Genomic DNA, 27,358 nt, shown 5'->3' on the forward strand with positions numbered 1-27,358 from the left:
AGATGCTCTCGGCTTCATGGAACAGAGCAGCACTTGCACTTGAATGAGATAGAAAGAGAACGTGAATGAGATAGACACAGAACTTCACTTTGTAAACAGACCACTTTCTCTGATCTTTCGTCGATAGAACCATCGCAACATGGCTTCAAAGTGTCCCAAGTGTGACAAGACAGTGTATTTTGGTAAGTAACTTCATTTTCTGACTCTTATCTAGCGTTAGTTTCTGGTGCACATGGTTAGCTTAGATTTATTAGCGAAAAAACACCCGTGGGAAATTATTTTCACATTTACAGTCATTTAGCAGACGCTCTTATCCAGAGCGACTTACAGTTAGTGAACACCTATTTTTATATGTTTTATATATAATGGCCCCCCGTGGGAATCGAACCCACAACCCTGGCGTTGCAAACGCCATGCTCTATCAACTGAGCTACATCCCTGCCGGCCATTCCCTCCCCTACCCTGGAAGACGCTGGGCCAATTGTGCGCCGCCCATGAGTCTCCCGGTCGCGGCCGGCTGCGACAGAGCCTGGATTCGAACCAGGATCTCTAGTGGCACAGTTAGCACTGCGATGCAGTGCCTTAGACCAATGCGCCACTCAGACCACTGCGAAGAGTCAGTGCAACCTGCTACAGCTAGGCTAGCCAAGTTGTTATTGGCTTTACCCCCGTTTTAGCTAGTTTAAGCTGTGTTTTATACAAAGAATTATGTAGAAAATATCCATACCCGAAATTACGAAATGTGTGGGTACAAATTGCCACAATGTTCCATTGTTTACAAAAGCTAGCTAAAAGTTTAAATGTATTATCAAGGAGGACCAGCATTTATAAGCAGTAGTAAGTCTGCATTATAGCTGTTGTTTTTAATAGCTAATTTATTAAATAAATTAAGTTACTTTGGATTTGTAAATGTACTCAATTAGATTATTTTTCTAAACCCTTATGGTGCTCTAGTATTCAGCCTGTCAAGTTCCTAACATTCCTGAAATAAGGGTTACCCATTTTTAGAACAACCGTTTTAGTGGACCAATACTTTGCAGTGTAATTACTTTAGTAACAATAGAGGATAAGACTAGTGCCTGAAAAACATCCATTAAATCTCACAAAAACATCCTTGCAAATATGTGGAACATTTACCCTGTATGTATCCATTAAAATGATTTAAAATTCCTAAAATATTGGATTAATCTCTGACACTGATCTATGACATAGCCTAGTAAATGTGTTGTGCTTGGGATATATATGTCTATGGCAGTTGGCTTTGGAGGTTGCTGCACAGTCAGTCCTTGCTTACTCAGTCATTGCCTAGTGTGTGATAATGCCAAATGCTCAATATGAAGGGAGGCAGTGTAGCCTTATGTTCTGGTCAAACTGTGTCAGTTCCAAACCTGCTGTTCTATCTCAACCATATGCCCAGATCACAAACAAAGAAACCAAACATCAACTTGGGCAGTGTAGAGCTGTGATTTATAAACACACACGGACACACACACACACGTGTCATATATAAGTTGATGGCATGATAAAAGCATTCACCTGATCATTCGGGTTAGGGGAGGGTTTGGCCAGGGTAGGCCGTCATTGTAAATAAGAATTTGTTCTTAACTGACTTGCCTAGTTAAATAAAGGTAAAAATATATATAATTTATATATTGCTGTGTGTACTGTTTGTGTGTGTGTGTGTGTGTGTCTGTGCGTGCATGTGTATCCGTGTGTGTTGTTTTGCTGTCAGCATGGAACAAACAGTTATTCCTGGCCAGTTCTCATCCTGTCTCGAACTATCCACTCAGTCACTCACACACACACACATCACCACCTAACACAGCACATGAAGCTTCCATGGGGTCCAAATCAATTAAGGGAGTGGAAGCATCTGTTATATTATAACAGCAAAACATGCTGTGCACATCTCAGCTTCTGCTCATCCTATGGGCCAATGCCAGAGTCCCTCAAGTCAGGCAATTGGAAGCGTACAGCAGGCAAATACGATTTCAGATGAGCACCAAATACCATTATATGACACACTGTATAACACTGCCTCGTTTATAAGGTTAGCCGTTCGTTGGTGAGTCATGTCATTGCCCCTCATTTATTTATTCATTTTTATGTAACACACAGGGAGGTAACACACAGACGTGTGCGCACAGAGGGAGGGAAACAGCCTGATTGAAGAAATGTTTTACTGCGACTGCGTGTGGTGGGGTGGGGTGAAGTGTTCACATCACAGTTGGGTGGAGTGCTGCCTGGGGCACGCATATTTATCTGTAGTGCAGTATGGGGTTGATGCTGGGGCTGCTGGGAACAGTAGCTGTAACTGACCACAGACAGTGACAAGCCTAGGTCAAAATCAATCAATCAAATGTATTTTATAAATCTCTTTTTACATCAGCAGTTGTCACAATGTTCTTAACAGATACCCAGCCTAAAACCCCAAACAGCAAGCAATGCAGATGTAGAAGCACAGTGGCTAGGAAAACTCCCTCGAAGGAAGAAACCTAGAGAGGAACCAGGCTCTGAGGTTTGGCCAGTCCTCTTCTGGTGGTACCGGGTTTCAGGATGTTCAAACCTTCATAGATGACCAGCAGGGTCAGATAATACCCACCATGGCTATAGAGAATGGGTCTCCAACTTTTTCTAGCATGAAAGCTACTTTTAAAAAATTAAACATGGCACAAGCTACAAAATTTTTTCTAGCTTTAAAATAGGCACATTCTTCAATTCTCTCCCCTGCAACCCTTCCCCGGGTCCTTAGTCTACAAGAGAAAGTAGTGCACTATGTTTTCTGTCAATATACCTAGTAAAATAATGTTTAATAATCTATTCTAAGGGGGGGCCCTATAAAATCTGTGATGTTTTCTCAGTTGTATTTTTCCTGGTTTTAGATTTTTGTTTGTTTTTCACTCTCAAAATTACAATTGTTCATAGAGAAACAATGAAATTGGATGTTCTGAGTCCATGTCAATGCTAAAATCACATCAGGAGACCATTTTTTTTAAAGGTCTGGACAAAAATTAACAAATTTTGATTTGAGTGTATTTTCCCTTTAATTCCCCTTAAGTGAGGAATGTGACGCTAATGTATCGGTCTAGCGAGTGAGGAATGTGACGCTAATGTACCGGTCTAGCGAGTGAGGAATGTGACGCTAATGTACCGGTCTAGCGATGGTTCTGTATTGCTGCTGCTCATTTCGTGGCAAAGTTAGCAAATAACAAATAATAGATACAAATGATATACTTCCTCATGATATACTTCTGCCAGGTAAGCCTACATTTAACATTTAATTGAGAAGGTTTTGGAAAAGTATTTCTGTCAACCCACAAGACGGTTATCACATCAAACTGGCTACACCCCCAGCACGCAAAAAAAAAAGTGTGCCGCTTGCTATGATACGCCTTCCTAATGCAGATGGCTATCAAGTCCTACCACCAGCGGGTGAACAGAGTTTGCCGCTTATGACGTGATTTGTATCTCTGATGGGTTGATTTGCATCTCTGATGGGTTGATTTGCATCTCTGATCAGTTGATTTGCATCTCTGATGGGGCAATTTGCACCCACAAGCTGGCGCCCCGCCAGTAAGGGTAATGAGCAAGTCTACTGACGGCGCACCATTATCACTTTACTGACGGCGCACCATTATCACTTTACTGACGGCACACCATTATCACTTTACTGACGGCGCACCATTATCCCTTTACTGACGGCGCACCATTATCACTTTACTGACGGCGCACCATTATCACTTTACTGACGGCGCACCATTATCACTTTGAAGGGCCGTCTGCCTGCCGATTGCTTGTTGCTAACTGGGACACGGAGTGATAGACAAATGCGTGCACCACACAGACATACAGCGGTAATATTGCTGGAAATTAATAGCCAGATATGGTGTTAAGTTTGGCTTTTTAAGCCAATAGTGGCTAACCAGGGGTGGGATAATGTCAAACTTGCGTTGATTAGATAGCAGCTGGGAGTTTCCGGTGTCTGATACTTGTGAGATTTGTTTATGACAGTTTGCGGTGGAACACGTGAAAATTGCATGTACTTTCAGAATTGTTTGGCGACCTACTCATAGGTGGGCTGCGAGAGCTCGCGGTCAACCTGTTGGAGACCCCTGCTATAGAGGGTGCTACACTTCAACCTGTTGGGGTTTGTGTTTGCATAGGAAGTCAGGATTTGAGAGCAGGTCAGTGAGTGGGTGAGTGCGTAACTAGGTCTAACTATAGTAAAAATGTACAGTTGATGCTGGGGTCACTGTGCACAGCGACTAGCCTAGGAGGTTTGTGTTGGAGTCCGAATGGAGGATTGGAGAGTGAGTAAGTAAGTAACTATACTGAACAAAAATATAAACGCAACATGTAAAGTGTTGGTCCCATTTTTCATGAGCTGAAATAAAAGATCCCAGACATTTTCCATACACATTTCTCCTTTGCCAAGATAATCCATCCACCTGACAGGTGTGGCATATCAAGAAGCTGATTAAACAGCATGATTATTAAACAGGTGCACCTTGTGCTGGGGACAATAAAAGGCCACTCTAAAATGTGCAGTTTTGTCACACAACGCCACAGATGTCTCAAGTTTTGATGGAGCGTGCAATTAGCAGGAATGTCCAACAGAGCTGTTGCCAGAGCTGTTGCCAACTTCGTTTTAGAGCATTTGGCAGTACATCCAACCAGCCTCACAACTGCAGACCACGTGTAACCATGTCACCGCCACATCCGGCTTCTTCACCTGCGGGATCGTCTGAGGAGGGGGAGGGGTGGAGCTAAGGAGTATTTATTTATGTAATAAAGTTGCTTTGTGGGGAAAAACTCATTCTGATTGGCTGGGCCTGGCTCCCCAGTGGGTGGGCCTGGCTCCCCAGTGGCTGGGCCTGGCTCCCCAGTGGGTGGACCTGGCTCCCAAGTGGGTGGGTCTATGCCCTCCAAGGCCCACCCATGACTGTGTCCCTGCCTAATGAATTTATTTCAATTGACTGATTTCCTTCTATGAACTGTAACTCAGTAAAATCTTTTAAATTGTTGCATGCTGGTTTTATATTTTTGTACAGTATAACTATAGTAACAGTTTTAATGGGACTAGCCTAGTTGATTATAGGGGCTAGGCCTGAGAGAACAGTCAGGGTAGAGACTGTGGGTTTGTCTGCATTATAAGGGATTATTGGAGAGTGAGTGAGTAACTAGGTGTAATAACAGTTTTGGTGCAGGAAGTGATGAGGTCTGGTCTGGGCGAGGTCTGGTACTGTTCTTGGCTATGCTGCCCTCTGCTTAGTCGGAACTTGGAACGTCAGGGTGATGTCACTCAGGAATTCTAGAATGCTACTCTAGAATGAAGGAGCTGGGCTTCCTGCCTTGCTACAATACCACCTACACAACTCTCTTTAACCACCTGACCTAACTCCCTTTAGCTGGAAGAAAGTGTTGCTACTGGATGTGCTGCATGAATTCAAGCAGCATGGGGGTTGACATGCGCCTTATAGATCAGGACCGCTATGCACCTTGCCCCCTACTATGGAGAATGGCTATGCCAAAGCAAAATAATGCATCTGAAAATAATTTTAGAATTTGATGTAGAAATTGCTTGAGCTATGTTTGCCAGTATGGTTTGCCTTTGCCATCTGTAGAGAAGGAACTGCCCTGTCTGCACGCACCCTAGTCCTCCAGCAGCTAGCATCGCCCAATATTGGAACACTGGGTGTTTTATCCCTACCTCTCTTTCTGGAGACTATCATTTTAAACCCTTGGTGGTGTCACTGTCTGGAATGCAAACTTTGGCTTCTAAAGGAAATGTTGTATTATTTTATTGTGCTACTGTTAGCAGATGATGATATTTTGTCACCTCTAACTTAAGGCAAATGTTGACTGTATTAGAGGTGTTTAAAGACTTTACAATCATCTTATTTCTCATGTTAAATCTCTGCTTAGCCTGTCTCTACTTATTCATAGCTTTCTATTCCATGTAGAGAATCTGTGCCGGATTAAAGAATCAATAATATAAAGTAGGGTGATGTTTAACCTATATTCAGGATTCTCATGGATTTAGGCTAATTTCATGAAATCCAAAATAAAGCCTAAGGGTTGGCAGAGAAATAATGCAGAATGACCCCTTCAGTTATTGACATGAACTCTAACTCCCAGAGTGCATGGCTGCACATCTGTTAGATGAAAGTTCGAGTGTTCCAACTGCTGCAGCTTCACAGATGTGAATCTGTATTGGAAATTAAATGCACAGGGACTATTGATTAATATGTGACCAGGACAGATACCCAGAGGGAGGGGTGTGTGTGTGTGTGTGTGTGTTTGTGTGGTGGCACAGCTCAGTAAACCAAACTTGAACCCGAATTAGCCTAAGGGGCCCAATATAATGGCAGGCAGCATCTCTTGTGCACAGCATGGTAAGTGTGAACAAACTAGGAAGAGAATGATGTTGTGCTGCCATGAAACTCTTCTATGTTGAATCTTATTTCTCTCTCTCGCTCTCTCTTTCTATCCTACTTTCTCTTTCTAGTGCCAGGCCTTGAATTCCTCGCCTGAATTTAAGTGAGTGAGGCGGGGTGGGGGGGTCTTTATTTAAAGCGAGACACACAAGGTTCTTTCTGTCTGTCTTTGTCTGTATAGTACCTACACCTGTGTGCTTTCAGGGTTCTAGAATACCTTAGTCCTCCTCTTAGACAGGCTCTGTCAGGGCAGAAGAGAAGAATACCCTATTTCCCACACAGTACAGTAAATACTCCTTTATCCTATGTACACAGAGCAGGGTTTTCATTAGCCAGTAATAAGGCTGGGTGATATGGGCCAAATATCACGATATTTTTCACATTTGGGATGGTATTTTATGTTTTTGAATAATAAAAGTTCTAAATATGCTTTATGAGTAGTTCATGACCCTAGGGTGGCAACACATACATTATAAGTGATTTCAAACGGGGCCTTCTCCATTCTGATTGTTTTATACTGTTCAATCCAACTCCAAACAATTTTTTATTCTCCTGCATTTTCATCAATTTCTACACTTTTATTATCATTTCCACACTGTGCCACGCAGGGCTGCATGATATGGGCAAAACATCTAGGCCTAGTTGGTGAATTGTTTTAGCTAGCTACGTTTGCTCTCTGACTCTTGTAAGAATAGGGTGCCGTTAGCAGTCACACAGTCCCGATTCCATTGTAACATGCCAGCCAAGTAGTTCTCTGGAAAAGAGACATGTTGGCCCATATGTAGACCCTCCAGTTCAGAACACAAAGTCCTGGCTGGTTAGTGGTTGCACATGAGTTAGGATTGAGGGTGAGAGGCTGGGGTGAGAGCGAGCAAAGGTGAACGAGGCAAGGCAGAGAGTCTATAGAAACAAATTGTGCTTTGTTTGAGGCTCCTCTGTCCTCTGCTCTGCTCTTGACCAGTACAGTCAGCCAGACAGGAAGACCGTTATTTAGCTGCTTCACTGCGCTCCAGGCTGCAGCCTGGAGAGAACATTTACGTCAGCAAGCCCAAATCACGAGGTCACGAAATTCACGAAGGGAGCGCAGAGAGAGAGGGGGACGGATGGAGAGAGAGAGAGGGAGGAAACCTGGCCTTGACTGAGGCAACAGGCGACCTCCAAAGGAAGTTAGGCTGTGTCCCTATGGATCCTGGTCAAAAGTAGTGCACTACATAGGGAATATAGGGTGCCATTTGGGATGCAGACTAAGTTTATTTTGCACTTGTGTTGCATCAGCCAGCCTGAGGGAAGCGGTGCTGGTCCTGACCAAAACACGTGTCCCAGAGGCTGCACCAGTCACATCCTACAGAGGGACACGTCTAATGCTGAATCACAAATCAACCCCCTACTGTTGAGCCACTTCAATAGATCTGAGAGGATTAGAGGGGTGGAAGCAATATGCTGTACAGTGGGGGAAAAAAGTATTTAGTCAGCCACCAATTGTGCATGTTCTCCCACTTAAAAAGATGAGAGAGGCCTGTAATTTTCATCATAGGTACACGTCAACTATGACAGACAAAATGAGAAAAAAAAATCCAGAAAATCACATTGTAGGATTTTTAATGAATTTATTTGCAAATGATGGTGGAAAATAAGTATTTGGTCAATAACAAAAGTTACGCAATACTTTGTTATATACCCTTTGTTGGCAATGACACAGGTCAAACGTTTTCTGTAAGTCTTCACAAGGTTTTCACACACTGTTGCTGGTATTTTGGCCCATTCCTCCATGCAGATCTCCTCTAGAGCAGTGATGTTTTGGGGCTGTCGCTGGGCAACACGGACTTTCAACTCCCTCCAAAGATTTTCTATGGGGTTGAGATCTGGAGACTGGCTAGGCCACTCCAGGACCTTGAAATGCTTCTTACGAAGCCACTCCTTCGTTGCCCGGGCGGTGTGTTTGGGATCATTGTCATGCTGAAAGACCCAGCCACGTTTCATCTTCAATGCCCTTGCTGATGGAAGGAGGTTTTCACTCAAAATCTCACGATACAGGCCCCATTCATTCTTTCCTTTACACGGATCAGTCGTCCTGGTCCCTTTGCAGAAAAACAGCCCCAAAGCATGATGTTTCCACCCCCATGCTTCACAGTAGGTATGGTGTTCTTTGGATGCAACTCAGCATTCTTTGTCCTCCAAACACGACAAGTTGAGTTTTTACCAAAAAGTTCTATTTTGGTTTCATCTGACCATATGACATTCTCCCAATCCTCTTCTGGATCATCCAAATGCACTCTAGCAAACTTCAGACGGGCCTGGACATGTACTGGCTTAAGCAGGGGGACACGTCTGGCACTGCAGGATTTGAGTCCCTGGCGGCGTAGTGTGTTACTGATGGTAGGCTTTGTTACTTTGGTCCCAGCTCTCTGCAGGTCATTCACTAGGTCCCCCCGTGTGGTTCTGGGATTTTGCTCACCGTTCTTGTGATCATTTTGACCCCACGGGGTGAGATCTTGCGTGGAGCCCCAGATCGAGGGAGATTATCAGTGGTCTTGTATGTCTTCCATTTCCTAATAATTGCTCCCACAGTTGATTTCTTCAAACCAAGCTGCTTACCTATTGCGAGATTCAGTCTTCCCAGCCTGGTGCAGGTCTACAATTTTGTTTCTGGTGTCCTTTGACAGCTCTTTGGTCTTGGCCATAGTGGAGTTTGGAGTGTGACTGTTTGAGGTTGTGGACAGGTGTCTTTTATACTGATAACAAGTTCAAACAGGTGCCATTAATACAGGTAACGAGTGGAGGACAGGGGAGCCTCTTAAAGAAGAAGTTACAGGTCTGTGAGAGCCAGAAATCTTGCTTGTTTGTAGGTGACCAAATACTTATTTTCCACCATAATTTGCAAATAAATTCATAAAAAATCCTACAATGTGATTTTCTGGAAAAAAAATTCTCAATTTGTCTGTCATAGTTGACGTGTACATATGATGAAAATTACAGGCCTCTCTCATCTTTTTAAGTGGGAGAACTTGCACAATTGTTGGCTGACTAAATACTTTTTTCCCCCACTGTATATACGACCTGTCCACCCAGCCAATCAGATGGCATAAAATAAAGATAACGCTTTAAGCTACAATATTACTGTAATGGCTATGGCCTTGGGGATAATTAGAAATTCAGATTTTAGGGAGCTGGATACTGGAAATCAGTTGTAATGTAATATATGTAGACTACACAGTCTGAGAGTGACTTTGACCCTAGTGTTCAATTGGATGTAACTGGTACCTCACTAAATCAAACCACATTCAAAGCCAGGGTCAGGTAAAGAATGTCAGTAGATTTAGGCTACAATGCCAACCTTTGCCATGGGACTGTGTGAATGTTGAATAGCCATTGTCTTAAACACAGCAAAGGTGATTTGGCCTCGAGGGTGTGTATTTCTTTTTACTATCAGTCAGGCAGTGTATTTAAAAGAGTAGAATGAAGAGAGGATGCAGAGGGTACATAGGCTGAATGTTGTTCCTTCGTGTCTGCTGCGGGAGAGGAGGTCGGATGCATACGCACTCACGCCACCGACCCTATAGCCCCCCAGCCCTCAGGAGTCAGGTCCATGGTGGGTACTGGGACATGCCGTTTATCAGAGGAAGGCTGGAATAGTTCTGTTATCAGAGGAGGGCTGGAATAGTACTGTTATCAGAGGAGGGCTGGAATAGTACTGTTATCAGAGGAGGGCTGGAATAGTACTGTTATCAGAGGAGGGCTGGAATAGTACTGTTATCAGAGGAGGGCTGGAATAGGACTGTTATCAGAGGAGGGCTGGAATAGTACAAAGGAGAGCACTACACTACAAACGCCTGCATGGACTCAGCTGGAGAGGATAGAGGAGAGGGGGATGGAGGGAAGGGGGAGAGGGGGATGGAGGGAAGGGGGAGAGGGGGATAGAGGGAAGGGGGAGAGAGGGATAGAGGGAAGGGGGAGAGAGGGATAGAGGGAAGGGGGGGTTGGGACATGAAGGGAAAGGGGGGGTTATAGTATGGAAGGGCTGAAGAACAGACTGGTCCACATTAATGATGGCTTGTGTAGAAATCTAACCAACTGTAATTTGGAACTATTTAGCCTACAGTACACTTGTACACATGTAAATAGCATCATACTGTTCATTCAACAAAAAACACACAATTTATATTCTGTATTCAGCATTGGGGTCAATTCCATTAAAATTGTTTTGAGGAAAATTTGAAATGATTTTCAGTTTACTTCCTGAATAGCGGGGACTGGTATTAGCTGCCAGCTAAATCTGGTGCAACGCACCAGTTCTCATACTCTGAGATGTATGTTTTGTTGCCAAATCAACGTAACAAATAAATAAATAAAATAGACTTAAATGGATTTTATCAAGAATCTGACAATATTACAAGTGTAGAGTCCCTTATTGTAACCTAATAATTAAATATTTGTCACAAGAAGAATGTTCTTCATCCAGGGCATGTAGTGTTTTAAATAGAGCTTCTCCAGATGCTGGTGGGAAAGAATGTAGCCTAGCCTGAGTGATAGATGAACTCCATAATGAAAGGGGGTAGGGGAAACGGGATCACTAGTCAGTTGCACAACTCAATGCATTCAACCCAAATGTGTCTTCCGCATTTAACCCAACCCCTCTGAATCAGAGAGGTGCGGGAGGCTGCCTTAATCGACATCCACGTCATCGGCGCCCGGGGAGCAGTTGTTGTTGGGGGTTAACCGCCTTGCTAATTTTACAGAGATAACTTAATGTGATGGAGGGCTATAGTTAGTAGAATTCGGTTCTCACATCTAGCCGACTGTGGAAATGCTGGAGCTGTTGGCAATCTATGGGGCTACTGTAGGACTATATGCATGATGCCTAGATTGAAACACAGTAACACACAGTAACACACACACACACACATCAGATATGAGAGGGCAGTCATATGCTGTCTTCCTGCTGACTGGATTTGAGTTAAATTGTAATCCAGTTATCGAGTGATGTCATAAGAGGGAATCACTATCCCACTGGACATTCCTTCCTGTTCCTGCTGCAGTAGTGTTGCATGTAGTTCAGCTGTGTCAATGTTGTTCAAGGCGGTGTAGTCTAGTCATTATTGGTCTGTGATGACTTCTTAGACTTTGTTTAACAGACTCAGAGATCCAGGGTAAGCTCAGCTCATCCACTTGGCCTGGGTTGTGCGTGTGTGCGTGTGTGTGTGTGCGTGCGTGCACGTACGTCTGTGAGACAGTGTGTGTGTGTGTGTGTGAGACTGTGTTTGAATGACTGTGTGTGATGTGTGCGTCGCGTGTGTGTGGGAGTTATGGTGTTTGGGTGCTTCTGGCTCGTTAGTGTTGATAATTAAGCAGCTGTAATCAAGCTGTTTGGAACACTAGCCCATTAGAGCTAAGCATAATATTTTCAGTTCTGCTGTCATCAAACTCACAGCTATCCTTTAGGACTTTCAACATCCTTAGCAGTGTTTACCTTGTTAACCAGCATATCCTGAGGATTTCCCTCTGAGCTCCGGTGTGTTTGTTTACGCTAGTATGTTCACTTATTACCATAACGAGGCAGGGTTGATGGTGGTGACCTTTCATTAGCGGGTCAAGATGGAGCCTTTTCAAAATGTAGAATTTTTACTCGACTCTGCCGTGTGTGTGTGTGTTAGGGATGGACACGGCTATCCGGATATCCTAACGGACGTTAGTATTCGATTACTTGAGTGTGTTAATAAAAAATACAAATAAAAATAGGCCTATTTTGACAATGAAAAAGCTTTGTTATGAATTAAATTAGATGGTGCTTGTGACATTGTTACCTACAAGGATATACCATGACATTTGAAATACTTAATTTAATAAAACAAACTTTTGAATGTAGTTTTTAGAACCGTGCGTTGAGCTATGCTGCACACATATCCCTCCAGGCTGCCCTGACATCGGTATGCTATTTGCCCCACTTTAACTAGCAATTACCGGGGGGCACCTAATGGAGTGTCCACAAGACCTGACACAGATCAATGCAAAACACTCACCAGAAAGTATTTTTGTAACAGAATCAGTTCTATCATGGCGAAAATCGGACTTCTCTTTCACTGTTGCTTTTAGCGAAAAACTACAGAGAAAAGCAGCCTGTCCGCTTGTCACGATCGTCTACGAGAGAGGACCAATGCGCAGCGTTGAAGGTGAACATAATATATATTTATTTACTGATCACACGATCAAAACAATAACCAACGATGCGTGACGTCTAAGGTTACAACACGAACAAACCTTAACGGAACAAGAAACCACAACACAAAGTGAAAAGACCGATAGTTAAATATGGCTCCCAATCAGAGACAACCAGCTGACACTGTTGCCTCTGATTGGGGAGTCACTCAGGCCAACATAGATATACAAACATAGAATACACACCCTGGCTCAACATAACATAGTCCCCAGAACCAGGGCGTGACAGTACCCCCCAAAGGCGCGGACTCCGACCGCGCCAAACAACCACAACAGGGGAGGGACCGGGTGGGCACTCCGCCGCGGCGGATCCGGCTCGGACATGACCCAGGCACGGTTGTGCTGGACTGACGACGCGCACCCCTGGCTTGGTGCGTGGAGGAGGAACGGGCCTTACCAGGCTGGGACGACGCACACCGTAGGCTTGGTGCATGGAGCAGGGACAGGCCGGACTGGGCTGGCGACGCGCACCACCGACTTGGTGCGGAGAGCAGGAACGGGCCGGACAGGGCTGACGCAAACGCACCACAGACTTGGTGCGGGAGCAGGAACGGGCCGGACAGGGCTGACGCAAACGCACCACAGACTTGGTGCGGGGAGCAGGAACGGGCCCGACAGGGCTGGACGAAACGCACCACAGACTTGGTGCGGAGAGCAGGCAACGGGCCGTGCCGACTGACGACGCACACCACTGGCTTAGTGCGGGAGCTTGGATGGGCCGGACTGGGCTGGCGCGCGCACCACAGACTTGGTGCGGAGAGCAGGAACGGGCTGGGCTGGGCTGTCGACGCACACCGTAGGCTTGGTGCGTGGAGTAGGAACGGGCCGAACCGGGCTGACGATGCGCACCCCTGACTTGGTGCGGGGAGCAGGAACAGACCGACCGTACTGGGGACACACACCACTGGCCCTACACGGGATCTGGAACGGGCCGACCGGACTGGCAACACACGCCAGTACCTCTCGCCGAAGCCTCTACATCCTCCATCCCCTCTTCGACCAGTGGCCCCCCGTAACCTGGCGGCCTCCTCTGGCAACCCACTGGGCCGCTCTATCGCGGCCTCCTGCTGGTCCGACGTCGTGAGCCCCCCTAAAAAAATTTCTGGGAGTCTCTCTTCCCCGGTGGGCCAGGCCTCGATAATTCTCGCCCACCTCTCGCTCCTCTGCTTCCAATCTCCGTCATTCAGCTCCTCATTCGGCTTGACCCAGTCGAAGCTCTGCCTCCACTGTTGCCAAGTCCACCTACTCTGCTCCTCACTAGGCTGCTTGGTCCAGTTCTGGTGGTTTCTTCTGTCACGATCGTCTACGAGAGAGGACCAATGCGCAGCGTTGAAGGTGAACATAATATATATTTATTTACTGATCACACGATCAAAACAATAACCAACGATGCGTGACGTCTAAGGTTACAACACGAACAAACCTTAACGGAACAAGAAACCACAACACAAAGTGAAAAGACCGATAGTTAAATATGGCTCCCAATCAGAGACAACCAGCTGACACTCGTTGCCTCTGATTGGGAGTCACTCAGGCCAACATAGATATACAAACATAGAATAAACACCCTGGCTCAACATAACATAGTCCCCAGAACCAGGGCGTGACACCGCTGCCATGTGCATTTGCGTCATTCTGATTGGTCAAGAGATTGAAGAGATGTTTATTTAATTTTGTATTATCCGGATATCTGAAAAAATATAATGATATTATTCGAATAGTGAAATAATGTCCAAATGCCCATTCCTAGTGTGTGTGTGTGTGTGTGTGTGTGTGTGTGTGTGTGTGTGTGTGTGTGTGTGTGTGTGGTATCGTATAGGGGAAGTGGTTGTTTGGAGGACAGCCAGGGGATAGACAGCTGGGCATCTTCCTCTTCTACTAAAACACACACACACACTGTATCTCACACACTCATAACCCAGACACTCCTCTCACCACGTCTCTCCTCTAACAATAACAGCAACCCTTTAAACTGAAGAGCTGTTTTAACTGGCCTCTTTATCACCTATCCCTCAGACAATGACAGAGGACTGGCTGGCTGGCTGGCATAGCCTCCCGTCCCATCTCACTCATACATCTCTTAGCTGGCCTGTTTATCATCTAGCTAACCTATCCCTCACACAATGATACAGTGTTGGCTGGCATAGCCTTCTGTCCCATCCTACTCATAGGCCTACATTGTCTGTAATCACTCCCATTTGGTAAGAAATCATTGATCTAGGCTATTCTGTGATTTACATTTACGTCATTTAGCAGACGCTCTTATCCAGAGCGACTTACAGGAGCAATTAGGGTTAAGTGCCTTGCTTAAGGGCACATCAACAGATTTTTCACCTAGTCGGCTCGGGGATTAGAACCAGCGACCTTTCGGTTACTGGCACAACGCTCTTAACCACTAAGCTACCTGCCGCCCGATTTGGTTAGATTACGCTGGAGCTGTGTTCTACTGTCACTGTGCAGTTCTGTTTGTGGAGGAGAGGGAAGAGAGGGGGAAAGGAGAGGAGGAGGGAGAAGAGAGGGAAGGAGAGGGAAGAGAGGGAAGTAGAGGAGGAGGGAGAAGAGAGGGGAGGAGGAGAGAGAAGAGAGGGAAGGAGAGGGAAGAGAGGGGGAAAGGAGAGGAGGAGGGAGAAGAGGGGAAAGGAGAGGAGGAGGGAGAAGAGAGGGAAGGAGAGGAGGAGGGAGAAGAGAGGGAAGGAGAGGAGGAAAGGAGAGGAAGAGGGAGAAGAGAGGGAAGGAGAGGAGGGAGAAGAGAGGGAAGGAGAGGAGGGAGGAGGAGGGAGAAGAGAGGGAAGGAGAGGAGGAGGGAGAAGAGAGGGAAGGAGCCGAGGGAGATGAGAGTGGAGGGAGAAGAGAGGGAGGGAGAGGAGGAGGGAGAAGAGAGGGAAGGAGAGGGAAGAGAGGGAAGGAGAGGAGGAGGGAGAAGAGAGGGAAGAGAGGGAAGGAGATGAGGAGGGAGAAGAGAGGGAAGGAGAGGGGAGGAGAGGAGGGGGAGAAGAGAGGGGGAGGATAAGGAGGAGGGAGAAGAGAGGGAAGGAGAGGAGGAGGGAGAAGAGAGAGGGAAGGAGAGGAGGAGGGAGAAGAGAGGGAAGGAGGGGGGAAGAGAGGGGGAAAGGAGAGGAGGAGGGAAGGAGAGGAGGAGGGAGAAGAGAGGGAAGGAGAGGAGGAAAGGAGATGAGGAGGGAGAAGAGAGGGAAGGAGAGGGGAGGGGAGGAGAGGAGGGGGAGAGGGGAGGAGAGGAGGAGGGAGAAGAGAGGGAAGGAGAGGGAAGAGAGGGGGAAAGTAGAGGAGGAGGGAGAAGAGAGGGAAGGAGAGGAGGAGGGAGAAGATAGGGAAGGAGAGGAGGAAAGGAGAGGAGGAGGGAGAAGAGAGGGAAGGAGAGGAGGGAGAAGAGAGGGAAGGAGAGGAGGGAGGAGGAGGGAGAAGAGAGGGAAGGAGAGGAGGAGGGAGAAGAGAGGGAAGGAGCCGAGGGAGATGAGAGTGGAGGGAGAAGAGAGGGAGGGAGAGGAGGAGGGAGAAGAGAGGGAAGGAGAGGGAAGGAGAGGAGGAGGGAGAAGAGAGGGAAGAGAGGGAAGGAGATGAGGAGGGAGAAGAGAGGGAAGGAGAGGGGAGGAGAGGAGGGGGAGAAGAGAGGGGAGGAGAGGAGGAGGGAGAAGAGAGGGAAGGAGAGGAGGAGGGAGAAGAGAGGGAAGGAGAGGAGGAGGGAGAAGAGAGGGAGGGAGAGGGAAGAGAGGGGGAAAGGAGAGGAGGAGGGAGAAGAGAGGGAAGAGAGGGAAGGAGAGGAGGAGGGAGAAGAGAGGGAAGGAGAGGAGGAGGGAGAAGAGAGGGAAGAGAGGGAAGGAGAGGAGGAGGGAGAAGAGAGGGAAGGAGAGGAGGAAAGGAGAGGAGGAGGGAGAAGAGAGGGAAGGAGATGAGGGAGGAGGGGGATGAGGGAGGTGTAGGAAGCGGGGTCTGGCCTAACTTCCGGCTGATTGTGCCTTGCCATTGTAAGAGAAGGTGTTTCCTGTAGGGAGGTTAGCTGGTCCTGCAGACCTCCTCTGGACCATTGTCTGGAGGGGAGGGAGAGAGAGAGAGAGGGAGAGGGAGAGGGAGGGAGAGAGGGTTGTAAAATTGGAAAGGGTATAATTAGGACAATTAGGACAACTCTTGTCTGGCGATGCGTCTGGACTGATCTGGAAGAGAGACTGGTGGTAAAAGGGGATGGGAACGGAGTTGGGGTCGGACAGAGGGAGGAGGAGAAGGGGAATAGGGGGAGAGAGATATTAAGGGATTTGGGTTAGCTGCTGTTGAGACCCTGCTGTCCAGCTGTACCCTGCCTGATGACCTCACAGCAGCATCCTACAGTATATTGTGCACTACAAGCACGCTCAGGATCATAATACCCACTTCTCTAATTGCCTAATAGGCTACCAAATAGGAATCAGTGGAGCACACAGAAAATCATTATACTAACTACAGTGTGATCTACTGTAAAGGAGTGACAGTTACAATGGGTGTATATAGGATGTATATAAAGACCTCTTAAGAAGACTGAGAAAAGGAAGTGAAGTTGTTGGATTTCAATGAAAGGAGGAAATGCTGCTTTATTCAAATGTTTTCTCTAATGTTTTCTCTGTTTTCTCTAATACTTTCTTTCTTTCTTTCTTTCTTTCTTTCTTTCTTTCTTTCTTTCTTTCTTTCTTTCTTTCTTTCTTTCTTTCTTTCTTTCTTTCTTTCTTTCTTTCTTTCTCTCTAGCTGAGAAGGTGTCATCACTGGGGAAGGACTGGCATAAATTCTGTCTGAAGTGTGGCCGCTGTAACAAAACCCTGAACGCAGGAGGACATGCTGAGGTGAGTGATGAACAATGACATCAACTTCTGTGGGTATGTAGGTCTGTAGGTTCACACATGTAGGATCAGTCCCTATACAGATGTAGGATCTTAATTTGAGCCAGTTTGTTACAGCAGGAAAATAATCCGGCAGCAACAGGAAATGGGAATTATTATGTGGATTATAATTCATGGACATATTTGAAGGGGTTGATACATATTTTGTAATGGAAAATGAAGTCTGCAATTTCAAAGTGGAAATTACAAACTTCAAGTTTTAAATGTCCTGTATTGCAGGAAAGTTTTCCTGCATCAGGGGGATCAAATTAAGATCCAACATCTGTAGATCCACGTGGTATAGCGTAATGGTAAAATCCAATGCAGGCCTCAGTTTTGTATTGACTATTTGACACACACACACACACATCCAGATGGATCAACAGCTCTCAGAATGACACTGAAACATTACTATCACTGTACACTGTAGATGTGCGGCCTATGTCCTTGCTGAAGGTTAGCTGTTTGTCTAGTCACTTTATGACCTAGCAAGCCAGCCCATAGAAATACAAGTATAATATATTGTAAAACTGTTCTATTTAACTCTGTAAGACAGCCATTCTATTTTATATTTGTGTTTTATAGTGAATATACAATATATCCCCTCCAGTCCTCTCTCATATCTCCTCCACACATGCTGTTACTGTGAAACTGCACTGCTTCCTGGATCAGAACAGGCTTTTTCATGGCCTAGCAGCCAACCATTCTATTTCCACCATGTCTGTGTGTTATAGTGGACATCCCCTGCTGTGTGAAACAGCACTGTCCCTGGGCCTGGATCAGAAAAGAACAGGAAGTAAGGAAGGATGGGAATTCTGCAGCAAAATCCGAAAAGCAATTTCCCCCCAGACCAGACCTCAGACAGTCATCAGTAGATACTAGATGCAGACCTGGCCTGGGTTGTTTCATCTCTATAAATGATTACATCATACATGTTAAATGTCCTCTCTCTGTCCTCGCCACAATTTCCCTCCAGACCCCAGTAGTAGATTAGCCTGGTCCCAGATCGGTTTGTGCTGTATAACCAACTCCAATAAAGCACAAACACATCTGGGACCAGGCTATAACCAACTCCTATACAGCACAAACAGATCTGGAACCAGGCTATAACCAACTCCAATACAGCACAAACACATCTGAGACCAGGCTATAACCAACTCCAATACAGCACAAACACATCTGGGATCAGGCTATAACCAACTCCTATACAGCGCAAACACATCTGGGACCAGGCTATAACCAACTCCAATACAGCACAAACACATCTGAGACCAGGCTATAACCAACTCCAATACAGCACAAACACATCTGGGATCAGGCTATAACCAACTCCTATACAGCGCAAACACATCTGGGACCAGGCTATAACCAACTCCTATACAGCACAAACACATCTGAGACCAGGCTATAACCAACTCCAATACAGCACAAACACATCTGGGACCAGGCTATAACCAACTCCAATACAGCACAAACACATCTGGGACCAGGGGGGTGGTATATTAGTGTACTATAACACAATAAGACGACTAGGAATGTAGCCAGTGTGATATCCGCTGTGAGGAGATCCCAGGCCCAGTAAAGCACTAGATAAGCACGTCTGCTAAATGACTAAAATGTAAATGTAAATGAATGTAGCCAGTGTGATATCCGCTGTGAGGAGATCCCAGGCCCAGTAAAGCACTAGGAATGTAGCCAGTGTGATATCTGCTGTGAGGAGATCCCAGGCCCAGTAAAGCACTAGGAATGTAGCCAGTGTGATATCTGCTGTGAGGAGATCCCAGGCCCAGTAAAGCACTAGGAATGTAGCCAGTGTGATATCTGCTGTGAGGAGATCCCAGGCCCAGTAAAGCACTAGGAATGTAGCCAGTGTGATATCTGCTGTGAGGAGATCCCACTCCTAGGCCCAGTAAAGCACATATCTCCTGTGAGGAAATCCCTCTTACATCCTCTCTCCTCGACTCCTCCTCAACTGTATTGGAGGAGAATATCCAAGGTCCCTCCCCTCGAACCTTCGAGGTGAGAAATGGAGGAGTGGAGGAAAGATGAATTAGGACTGCATGTCTGCTCTCTGGTCTAGATCCTGATGATCCTCCTGCTCCCTGGCTGGTTGGCTGGCTGGCTGGCTGGCTGGCTGGCTGACTGGCTGACTGGCTGACTGACTGGCTGGCTGGCTGGCTGGCTGGCTGGCTGGCTGGCTGGCTGGCTGACCCAGGCTACTCTGTAGTTACATCACCACTGTTCCGTGGCTATTCTGGACAAGGTTCTACTTACTTGGACGTCTCCTCTTCTCTTCTGGACGATGGTCTGGTATCTGTCCCAGGCCCTGGCTGCCTGTCCAGTCTGTTACGTGACTGTTTGATTTGACCACTGACTACTATTACATGACCACCGTCGGCCCAGCATGCATTAGAGAGGGACACAGGGTTCTGACAGAGCCATCTCTAAGCCTGAGACTGCCTGGGATCTCTGTCATCTTACAAGGCTCATACACGTACGCAAACACTGGGATCAGTGGAGTTGCCTCAGGGGGTGCGAACAAGGGATCCAGTTCAGGAAGGTCGGATTTCTGGTCGAAGTGCTGGACATCTGCGTCTCATGTCTGCAATAGAGGGTTTTTTTTGCCAGGAAAGGTATTTGTTTAACTCGATGAGGATGTAGATGAGGATGGAGATGAGGATGGAGATGAGATGAGGATGAAGAGGAGGATATAGATGAGATGAGGATGGAGAGGAGGATAGAGATGAGGATGGAGATGAGATGAGGATGTAGATGAGATGAGGATGGAGAGGAGGATAGAGATGAGATGAGGATGGAGATGAGGATGGAGATGAGATGAGGATGGAGAGGAGGATAGAGATGAGGATGGAGATGAGATGAGGATGTAGATGAGATGAGGATGGAGAGGAGGATAGAGATGAGATGAGGATGGAGATGAGGATGGAGATGAGATGAGGATAGAGATGAGGTGAGGATGGAGATGAGATGAGGATGAGAGGAGGATAGAGATGAGATGAGGATGGAGAGGAGGATAGAGATGAGATGAGGATGGAGTTGAGATGAGGATGGAGAGGAGGATAGAGATGAGATGAGGATGGAGATGAGATGAGGATGGAGATGAGGATAGAGATGAGGATGGAGATGAGATGAGGATGGAGAGGAGGATAGAGATGAGATGAGGATGGAGTTGAGATGAGGATGGAGAGGAGGATAGAGATGAGATGAGGATGGAGTTGAGATGAGGATGGAGATGAGGATGGAGATGAGATGAGGATGGAGATGAGGATAGAGATGAGATGAGGATGGAGAGGAGGATAGAGATGAGATGAGGATGGAGATGAGATGAGGATGGAGAGGAGGATGGAGATGAGGATGAGGATGGAGATGAGGATGAGATGGAGATGAGGATGAGATGGAAAGGAGGATGGAGAGGAGGATGGAGATGGGGCTGGAGAGGAGGATGGAGAGGAGGATGGGGATGGAGATGAGGATGAGGATGGAGATGAGGAGGATGGAGATGATGATGTAGTCGAAAAATAGAGAGAACAAATATGAGTGATGATGAAGGCCAGTGATGAAGAAGCGTGTAGCGACTTGCTGATGCCAGCCTGGCGTGTTGATTCAATATGGCATTGTCTGGATGGATGGCTGTATATTTGTATCTCACGGAAGAGAGCCACACCTTCACCGTGGCAATCTCCAGGAAGAGATGTTCCCACAGAAGTCCTTGGGTCACTGACGCCAGGAGAGGTGTGACGACTTCTGAAAAGCATTTTCGCTGCACATGCTATAATATCTTCAAAATATATGACCAATGAAAAGTGATTTGATTTTGATTTGATCCTGGATAGGGTTGCAAAAAAAAACTGTAGCTTTCCCAAAATTCCCAGCATTGATAGAAATCCCGGTTGGAAAATTCCTGGAAACATGAGGGAATAAACAGGAAAATCCTGCATTTTCTGGAAAACCTGGGAGTTTTGGGTAAGTTACCAGAATTTTCCAACCCTTATCCTGGGTAATTTTCAGTAGGTTTCAAAACCATTCCCATCTCCTGAACAGGACCCTGATGTGAGGCGTTTGATAAATCAACAGTACTGGTCTCCTGGTTACAACCGCAGTGTAGATACAACACACAGACATGGTAGAATGGATAGTGGGGATCAAGCCAGACTCCCTTTCTTTCTCCCTTTCTCAGGAGGCTGTGGTGTTTTTATCTCTCTCTCTCTCTCTCTCTCTCTCTCTCTCTCTCTCTCTCTCTCTCTCTTTTTGCTCTCTCTCTCTCTCTCTCTCTCTCTCTCTCTCTCTCTCTCTCTCCTCTCTCTCTCTCTCTCTCTCTCTCTCTCTCTCTCTCTCTCTCTCTCTCTCTCTCTCTCTCTCTCTCTCTCTCTCTCACACACACACACACACAATCCAATAACCATTTTTTCCAAAATGCATGAGTGGCTAGAAAACAGAAATTGCCAAGCTATGATTGTTAGTCTTGTGTTTTAGACTTAAGCAATAACGCCCGAGGGGGTGTGGTATATGGCCAATATACCACAGCTAAGGGCTGTTCTTAAGCATGACGCAACGCGGAGTGCCTGGACACAGCCCTTAGCCGTGGTATATTGTCCATATACCACAAACCCCCGAGGTGCCTTATTGTTATTATAAACTGGTTACCAACGTAATTAGAGCAGTAAAAATAAATGTTTTGTCATACCTGTGGTATACGGTCTGATATACCTCGGCTTTCAGCCAATCAGCATTCAGGGCTGGAGCCACCTAGTTTACAATTGTTATTTACTCACTGTCTGTCATTCTCCTTCTCTTTGTTCCCTCAACAGCACGATGGGAAGCCATTCTGCCACAAACCATGCTATGCTGCCCTCTTCGGACCAAAAGGTGCAGTACACTTGTACGTCTGTCCAAAGCCCAGTGGTTAAAAGTATCTGAAGAACTTCAAACTGACTTCCTGATAACCTCCAGTTTGATTGTACTGTTTCGAAACACACTGTTGTGTAGTATGCAGATGGGCTGAACCACAGCCATATGTTATGATTGTTAAATGTTTGTAATATGTTATATGAAATATCATGTATCTTATGGTATCTATATAGATATGGCTCTGGGCTGAACCTAACCTCTGACCTCTGTAGGTGTGAACATCGGAGGAGCAGGGTCCTATGTTTATGAAGCCCCCGTTAACAATAGCCCAGCCCCTACTGACGTGGATGCCCCCCCCAAACCTGCTGAGGAGAAGAAGGTGTTCGCACCCAGGCCTCCTGTTAAAGGTACATGCTACGTGTGCGCGTTCTTTCGCGCATGCATGTTTACGTGTCCACTTGTGTAAGTGATGACGTGGGAAAAGCTGTGAAATAGTGGAAGTAGCTTCCGAAGGAGCTGACTTTGTTAGAAAGGAGTAGCAGACTGTGTTGTCTTCCTGCTGACTCAAGCCCTACTATACAGGCCCTACTATACAGACCCTACTATACAGGCCCTACTATACAGGCCCTACTATACAGACCCTACTATACAGGCCCTACTATACAGGCCCTACTATACAGACCCTACTATACAGGCCCTACTATACAGGCCCTACTATACAGGCCCTACTATACAGGCCCTACTATACAGGCCCTACTATACAGGCCCTACTATACAGGCCCTACTATACAGGCCCTACTATACAGACCCTACTATACAGGCCCTACTATACAGACTCTACTATACAGGCCCTACTATACAGGCCCTACTATACAGGCCCTACTATACAGGCCCTACTATACAGACCCTACTATACAGGCCCTACTATACAGACCCTACTATACAGGCCCTACTATACAGACCCTACTATACAGGCCCTACTATACAGGCCCTACTATACAGACCCTACTATACAGGCCCTACTATACAGACCCTACTATACAGGCCCTACTATACAGACCCTACTATACAGGCCCTACTATACAGGCCCTACTATACAGACCCTACTATACAGGCCCTACTATACAGGCCCTACTATACAGGCCCTACTATACAGGCCCTACTATACAGACCCGGCTCACACCAGGCTAGCACCAGGCTAACACCAGGCTAACACCAGGGACGGTCACAGGGTAGTTTCTTTAGCTGTTCACCCTGGGTTTTTGCACAGTTGCAGGCCAGAGGCCATACTACTTTGTGTGTGTGTGCAGCTTCCAGCATCACCACCTTCTCCGGTGAGGCCAACCTGTGTCCCAGGTGCAACAAGAAGGTCTACTTTGGTAAGTAGCCATTATATTAAGTATCTATCACACTACAAGGGTGAGAATTATCTGTCGTGCAGTTGCCATGGTATCGTGTGCTCCTGTGTGTCATTCCTTTGAATTAAATTTGAAACATATCCGAGGCACCTGCTGGAGCAACCCTGAGATGAATGCATCTCATTTCTAAGCTTGTGTGTGTGTGTGTGTGTGTGTGTGTGTGTGTGTGTTTGACAGCTGAGAAGGTGACGTCCCTGGGGAAGGACTGGCATCGGCCCTGTCTCCGCTGTGAGAGGTGCAGCAAGACCCTGGCCGCCGGCAGCCATGCAGAGGTAGGAGAGATAGAGGGATGGATGGAAGGAGGGGAGGTGATGGAGGGAAAAGGGATGAGGAGGAGGGTGAAAGAGGAAGGGCATTTAAACAGGAAGGGGCCAGCTATAAAAAGACAATCACAGTGTTCAAGGGAGTCGGCCTGAACAAGGCCCTGATAGCACAGAATCACTGATCTACAAATCATCTTGCATCGTAAATAACTACTCATTATTAATATCAAAATTAGGGAATTTACACAACACCTTGTTCAGGCAGGTCTTCTTGAATGCACCTGAATGGGATAAAAGCATTCTAATGTGGATGTTAACAATGAATACATGGCATGATGACGTTTTCATGTGTGGGTTATTTTTTTTTTACAGCATGATGGCCAGCCATACTGCCACAAGCCATGCTATGCTTGTCTCTTTGGACCCAAAGGTAGGCGCTTCGCTTGTCTTCTTTATTCAACCACCAGGTGGTGCTGTTGTCTCACATAAGTATTAGCTATACTGTAACAGTAGTCTATGCGGTGTACAATAGCTTTTTAAAGAACCTACTCGTATTGCTCTTCCGACACAAAAGTGATGCAACTTAGGCTGTTTCAAAACCACCAACTGAAAATAAATGATTAGTTATACTGCGATACATTTTCAGCATGTGACGCTGCCTGGACACCTGTATGTCTGTGGTGTTCTTGTCTCTCCAGGGGTGAACACTGGTGGTGTAGGCAGCTACATCTACGAGAAGGATGTCAGTACAGAGACCCAGCCCTGAGCTGCTGCGGTCTGTTTGTCTGTCCCGTCCAGTCCCCAGCCTCCGAGACCAACCTGACCTCTCCAATACTACTACCACAATCCAACACAGTGTTATTATCACTAAATTAGCCTCTATAGCTCCTTCCAAAAGCAGCCCAGAGACCTGAGACCCTGCCACTAGCCTCTATAGCTCCTTCTATAAGCAGCCCAGAGACCTGAGACCCTGCCACTAGCCTCTATAGCTCCTTCTATAAGCAGCCCAGAGACCTGAGACCCTGCCACTAGCCTCTATTTCCTCCTCTTTAACCCCTGACCCCAAACCTGTACCATCTGGCTACGCCCACTTCAGCCTCCTAGCACAGCAGCCTTCTAATATAGATTGATGCTTCCAGACACTTCAGAATTAAATTATATTTTATTTACACTTAATTTTGTACAAATTATATTTATTGAAAACAATTTAACCCTGAGTGGGTCCATAGTGAAAACCAAAGCACCACATTACTGAATGTGAATGCCATTCTCTCTCCCCACTAAAACATAAGGGCCAAGAAGCCCATTCTTCACTTTTATGAGCTCATGATCAGATTGTCATGTTTATGTATATTTACGAGTGTGGATATATACGTATTACAACCCAATGTTAACTTTTACTTTAAGAATTGCAATAAAACATATTTTATTTCCCTTTCATTTTAAGTACCCTTAACGGGACAGTTCAGCATACATCCGTTGAGGGGGAGTTTAGAGACCATGTGAAAAGTTTAAAAATAATCCCTGTCTGTAAACGTAACTCATTTTAGGCTTTCCTCAGAGTAGTGATACATGGCGTTTAAAGGAAGGTGCTGCGTTGTCACGGTAACATGCTGACAGATCCCTACCCCTGGCCTAGCACACCTGGGAGAGAGGGAGTAATCTGTCTGCAGGTGCAGATGGTGCTGATTCAGGACAGGAGCACTACTTCAACCATTCATCTTAACAGCAGGGATTTAAAGACCCAGATGTATACCGTTTTGGACGCCCAACTACATTCCTGATCAAATGGATGATCTAAAAAAAAAAGTCTCTCTGTGGGGTTTAGGTTTCAGGAAGAGTCTGGATGATGTTAAAATATGGTATTTTAGGGTGGTGGGTTTTTGAGGGTAGCCTGGTTCCAGATTCCTGTATTTCCAATGGATACCATAGGAGTATGCTATACAGAACAAACACATCTGGACCCAGGCTATTCTGAGGGTCCTGTTACAGGTTTGGCAGGGTAGATTGTGTATGTACGGTACTGTGTGGAGTCCAGGCATGGAAATCCTTTTAAATTGGTTTAATTGACAGCCAAATACACAGGATGTATTTATTGATTGGTTAAGAATAAGAATATACCAGTAAAATTGCATAAGGAAATTGCATTGTACTACGGCTACCCCAATGGGACATATGAAGGAAGGAAAGAAGGTGAGGCAACAGTGACTAAACAAACTCGTAGAATATAGACCATCCAAAAGCTGTACAATTTTATATGGTCGAAGTATTACTGTAGTAAGAAACCCGGACGTATTCCACCCTGAGATTACTATGAGCTGAAGTAATATAGTTGGAGGTAGCCTATAGAAACCTGTGTGTCTGAAATGGCACCTTGTTCCCTATTTAGTGGCCTGGTCAAAAGGATTAAACTATACAGGGAATAGGGTGCGATTCTGGACGCACACAGAGTAATTGACACACTGCAGACAAAGCATTCTGTTAGAATGTGCATTAGTATTATATATAGTATGACTGTTTTTGCGATGTTTTGATTATGATGATCAGTTATGATCTGTTTTGTGTAGTAGGCCTTTAAAATACTGTTTGTAGAGGAAAAATAAAAAATAAAATGGCTGCACTTCTTCAGTCATGTTGCTTCTGTCTTTTGAATCCATTAATTAAACTTTCTATATATACTTTTGATATGATCTCCTGTGGTTTGACCTGTGTGTGTGTCCCAGGACCCCACTATACACCAAAAGTATGTGGACACCCCTTCAAATTAGTGGATTCGACTATTTCAGCCACACCTGTTGCTGACAGGTGTATAAAATCGAGCACACAGCCATGCAATCTCCATAGACAAACATTGGCAGTAAAATGGCCTTACTGAAGAGCTCAGTGACTTTCAACGTGGCACTGCAATAGGATGCCACTTTTCCAACAAGTCAGTTTGTCAGATTTCTGCCCTGCTAAAGCTGCCCCGGTCAACTGTAAGTGCTGTTATTGTGAAGTGGAAACGTCTAGGAGCAACAACGGCACAGCTGCGAAGTGGTAGGTCACACAAACTCGGAACGGGACCCTCGAGTGCTGAAATGCGTAGCGCGTAAAAATCGTCTGTCCTCGGTTGCAACACTCACTACCGAGTTCCAAACTGCCTCTGGAAGCAATGTCAGCACAATAACTGTTCGTAGGGAGCTTCATGAAATGGGTTTCCATGGCCGAGCAGCCGCACACAAGCTTAAGATCACCATGCGCAATGCCAAGCGTCGGCTGGAGTGGTGTAAAGCTCGCCGCCATTGGACTCTGGAGCAGT

The 27,358-nt window shown here is 46.0% G+C and overlaps 1 protein-coding gene across 1 annotated transcript; it reads left to right on the plus strand.

Moving 5' to 3' along the window:
* Positions 1-26,743, plus strand: LOC121544663 (cysteine-rich protein 2). Its single transcript, XM_041854697.2, has 8 exons — positions 1-182; positions 17,383-17,477; positions 22,340-22,397; positions 22,652-22,786; positions 23,690-23,758; positions 23,975-24,069; positions 24,433-24,490; positions 24,759-26,743. Exons 1-8 carry the CDS (start codon positions 140-142, stop codon positions 24,824-24,826), a joined length of 621 nt encoding a protein of 206 aa, XP_041710631.1. The 5' UTR covers positions 1-139; the 3' UTR covers positions 24,827-26,743.
* The last annotated feature ends 615 nt before the right edge of the window (positions 26,744-27,358 follow it).

The sequence above is a fragment of the Coregonus clupeaformis genome, chromosome 29 (assembly GCF_020615455.1).
Source record: "Coregonus clupeaformis isolate EN_2021a chromosome 29, ASM2061545v1, whole genome shotgun sequence".
NCBI lineage: Eukaryota > Metazoa > Chordata > Actinopteri > Salmoniformes > Salmonidae > Coregonus > Coregonus clupeaformis.

Coding starts and splice junctions, on each gene's coding strand:
- LOC121544663 (XM_041854697.2), top strand. CDS start 140: ATGGCTTCAAAGTGTCCCAAGTGTGACAAGACAGTGTATTTTG. Junction 183..17,382: donor TGACAAGACAGTGTATTTTG/GTAAGTAACTTC, acceptor CTTTCTCTCTAG/CTGAGAAGGTGTCATCACTG. Junction 24,491..24,758: donor TTGTCTCTTTGGACCCAAAG/GTAGGCGCTTCG, acceptor TTGTCTCTCCAG/GGGTGAACACTGGTGGTGTA.